At 40.1% G+C, this 4,607-nt stretch overlaps 1 protein-coding gene across 1 annotated transcript in view; it reads right to left on the reverse strand.

Moving 5' to 3' along the window:
- Pmar_PMAR022592 (hypothetical protein) overlaps positions 1–3,568 on the reverse strand; it is a gene marked incomplete at both ends in the record, with an annotated part of 7,302 nt that extends 3,734 nt beyond the window's left edge. Inside the window, 3 exons of the mRNA XM_002784901.1 lie at positions 1,563–1,649; positions 2,293–2,369; positions 3,556–3,568. Of these exons, the coding sequence (XP_002784947.1) occupies positions 1,563–1,649; positions 2,293–2,369; positions 3,556–3,568 (177 nt within the window). The remainder of the gene's footprint in view (positions 1–1,562; positions 1,650–2,292; positions 2,370–3,555) is intronic.
- Between the last annotated feature and the right edge of the window lie 1,039 nt (positions 3,569–4,607).

Consider the following 4,607-nt stretch of genomic DNA (forward strand, 5'->3'; position numbering starts at 1 on the left):
TCTTCACCCTAGTGATATGAAAAACACTAGTGAAAAACATATTTCACGGCTACTGCGCAGTGTGAATATCGCGGAGTTTTTCACGGAGTTTTACACCATTTCACATAAAACGGATCGTGAAACTCCAATATTATGTCAGCAATAATATACCAAAAAAGTTACATATGATAGTGAATGAGCTCAGACAGGTCCATCAGTTGATCATAGGCAAGTCGAAACTCAGCCTCGGGGAACTTGAAACCGACGTAAATTGCAGGAAGTACGGTAGACACGCGCGGATCCTGAAAAACGTGACACGAAAAACATTAGTGAAAAACACATTTCACATTTCGCTTCGCGAAAAACGCATGTGAGCAATGAACAACGAGTGATATAACATATTAATGATAAACGAAAATTTGTAAATAATGCTCACATACCACGTTTCACGTGATATCGTGTAATTCGTCAATTCAATTCACATCGCGAATATCGCGTTTTTCACACAGAGTATTATGCCACTTCACTTCAAACGGGTAAAACTCCAATTTTAAGCTCACTGGTGACACGAGCTTTGATTGCAAGACTCCTTATCTACGCCATAAAAGAAAATGGAAATTTTCCTGGAGATTTTTTCCTGACAAAAAAATAAATATATATGCAAGAGCAAACCGACTGCTGTTAATATTGCTATATAATATCGTTACTTCTAGAAATTTTACTGGAAAAATTTTTCCTGACGAAAAAATACATCATAATTTGCTCTACGCGTAGTTTTTCTCGAAAAAATATGACTTTTTGAGGCTTGAGAAATTTCATTCATCTACCATGTATAGGAAGTCAGTGCAGTTAGACATTCCCTCAGATTACTATCGATGACGGCAAAAGCACAGCAAAGAGTATCAACATGTTCGCTTTCCTCATCACAGGAGTTTCCAAAGCTAAATATACCAGTTTATATACAAAAATCACTTCGAAAATTCACAGAAACCAACGACAGTTTCCCATATTGTCATCACCAACACAAGTGATTGACCATATACATATTTCACCCCACTAAATATCGTAATAATCAACTTCAACTACTGCGTCATGACACTGGAGGAATAAATAGAATCTAACCTTACAACACTTCTCATATCACCAACGACTATCGCAGCTTGTACCAAGTCTCAGCCAATGATATCAATGGAAGTGAAATAACACAAAATGAAAATATGTGTGTGTGTGAGTTTGAGGTCCAACGCTTACGACAAGTCGGGGCGAAAGATATGGAAAAGGAGGGGGAAAAGAGAAAAAAATAAGAGAAAAAAGGGAGGAAAAAGGGATAAAAAAGGAGAAAAAAGAAAAGAGAGAAAGGAGAAGAATCTGTGTGTGTGAGTGATTTTAAAATCAAATGCCTATTACGGCAACACGGCTCAGCTAGAATCGCATCGATGCACATCAGCCCTCGAGGGATCAGCTCTAGCCGTGTTTAAATTGTCTACTGTCATCATCGGCGAGATAACCTCTGCCAATGCCAATGTACTTCCTCTCAAAATGAGAACACATATATCAGTATATAGTTCACTATCCCAACTCACATTCGATTGATTATTTTCCATTCCACTGGGAATCCAATCTTCATCATGGGGTGAATAGCACTCATTTAGTCCAGCCCTCACAGGCACCTATACTCAGATAATTAACCAGAGAAACCTATAATGTTCCCGGCTGGGAACACATTCTTTAATCAGTTTCCCCGATGTAAATGTCCTCACATTAGTAACATCATTTTCCCCATTGTTATCAAACGCTAGGGAAACGTTATCTCTCAAAGCTAGTTAGGTTCCTGTATATACTCAAAAAAATGATGATAATAAATATTTTCCCACTAACCTTAGTAGTTATAATACGTAATTCGCGATAAACAAGTTAACGATGTAAACATTGCTATGATAACAGTAACCTTTCGAGACTATGATAGCGACAAGCTGTTCACTATCAATGGAGTTTCACAACCCGTTTTACGTTAAGTGGCGTAATACTCTGTGAAAAACGCGATATTCGCGGTATGTAGTAGTCGTGAAATGTATTTTCCACTAGCGTTTTTCATATCACTAGGGTCAAGAAACTCCATTAATCTCGGAATAGAAGAAAACGCACATGTGCATATCAAATTGGCACACATTGGAGTTTCTCCCGTGATATGAACATTTCTCACGACTACTGCATATCACCGCAAATATCGCGAGTTTTTTACAAAGTATAACGCCACTCCACGTAAAACGGGTCACGAAATTCCACTGAGAACAATCCAATTTTCCCACTAACCTTAGTAGTAATAATACGTAGTTCGCCATCAACAGGTTGGAGTAAATAAGATTCGCATCGAATCACACGCTGTAAATCTGAAATAATAAGATCTGGCAAGAACATTAGCAGCCACATGTGTGGTAATCGTTATAAAATTTTGAAAAATTCTTACTGATTTTTCTACGCTTCTACTCGAATTCGTACGTAAATTTCAATAATAAGCTTTGAAAACTGCTGAGCTCAGCTGAGAAAAGCGAACACATATATCTACGTAAGTTCAAATTACGGCAATACAGTGTGTGCCAATTTGATATGCATATGTGAGTTTCCTATTCCGGGATTAACAATAATAGTGAACAACTTGTCGCTATCATAGTCTCGAAAGGTTACCATAATTACATCACATGTTCATAGCAATGTTTACATTTGTTTATATTATGCAAATGTGAAGAATGTGTGTTTTCTATTCCGAGAATAATGATAGTGAACAGCTTGTCGCTATCATAGTCTCGAAATGTTACCATAATTACATCACATGTTCATAGCAATGTTCATGCGACATATTTAAACATCGATTCTCAGGAAAAACCACAAATCTTCCAAATTTCCATATCAAATTCACACACACTGTTTGTTACATCATCCGAATAATTGTCGCAATTTTTTTCCAAAGAAAAAGAAATTCTTGTTTTTTTTGAAAAAAAAAATGAGACAACACCACCGAAAAAAACCAATCACGGGAAAAGTCAACTACCATGAAAACAAGCTAAAACACTCTCGTGAGTGCCAAACTAAACAATTCTCAACAGTGTTGGAGGAATATATGTTCGCTTCCCTCCGCTGAGCTCAAAATTTTCCAGAGCTAATTATAAAAATTAGGGTAACCAACAATGGAGTTTCACCCGTTTTACGCGAAGTGGCGTAATACTCCACGTGAAAAACGTGATATTCGCGATGTGAAGTGAATTGAAAACACTTCGCGAATTACACCAGACAAATCATCACATTTCGCGTAAAACGCTTCCGGCATTTCGCGATAAACGCGAAAAACTCCGAGTAATCGGCGTTTTACACCATTTATTTCACAAGGGAGATTGTGAATTTCGCGAAATTTTTTATCGAGAAAAACGCGACTTGGAGACGTGAAAAAAGGAATATGAAATGAATTTCACTTCCCGATGTGAATTTCGCGTGAAAAAACGCGTTTTGGCGAAATTCGCATGAAGTAAATCGCGATATGCACCGACTAGGGTGAAAAGACCAGTGAAAAACACGTATTACACTTCACCTTCATTTTTCGCGAAAAACGCGTAATTCGCCAGAAAATACGCGTTTTTCGCGTTTTGCACGGAAAAAACGCGAAAAACACCTCATCTCGCAGTAAAATCCATTAAAAGCCCCCTTCATGCCACTGCCAGCTGTCCACCCACATTTCACTCTATGGAGTCACCTCACTCGTGGGATGATCATGATCATCATCATCCCGTCAACAGCCATATGTAGCAACCAGCCTTGCGGACCCCTCTGTGAGGGATTGTGGGCGAGAGCTGAGCGAGGCTCGAACCAGGGACCTCTCGATGTACGGCCGAACAGGCTAACCAGTTCGACTATACATGCTAAGATTTCACGGAGTACCCGTCCACGCCGGCTTCATCAGGTCTTCACCTTATACTGGTTCGGATAGCTCAGTAAGAGCAAGGCTTGGACTCCAAGCCTTGGAGACCTTAAAAGAGTAAATCATACCCTGTGGCGGTTCATTCATACGTTTCGGAATACAGATAATCCGAGACACGCTGCCGCAGGCAGCTCGAGTCCCAATGGTGGCAGGGGTGGAAAGTTTTGAATAATGACATCCATAGGATTCGAACCCGCACCTCCCCAGGAAGGACTTGATCCGTCAATGGTACGACGGTGATGGCCGACAGGGACTGTGCCACTGCGTGGCAGAGCTCACTCCACAGTGACAGTGGCCACTGGTACGGCACCAATTAATCGGGCACCTGTCTTGTGACCGAGACTTCGGGGGGAGCCCCGCAAGTCTTCGGTCCACACCACCTAGTCGACCAGCCTTGAATAATTTCATGGATATGTATAGATATTCAGTTGGACTGGAGGATCACTGAAGCCAGAGTTGACCAGCTAGAAATTTGCATGCATATCGCGCCAAACGCGTAAAACGCGAAATGATTTCGCGTTTTGCATATCACATGAAAAACACCTCACATGTTTTACGCGAAATTCACTGTTCACATGCGTTTTTCGCGAAGTGAAATGTGAAATGTGTTTTTCACTAGTGTTTTTCACATCACCGGTGAAACTCCAATAATTTACTT

Source organism: Perkinsus marinus (assembly GCF_000006405.1).
Source record: "Perkinsus marinus ATCC 50983 genomic scaffold scf_1104296934368, whole genome shotgun sequence".
In the NCBI taxonomy this organism is placed as follows: domain Eukaryota; phylum Perkinsozoa; order Perkinsida; family Perkinsidae; genus Perkinsus; species Perkinsus marinus.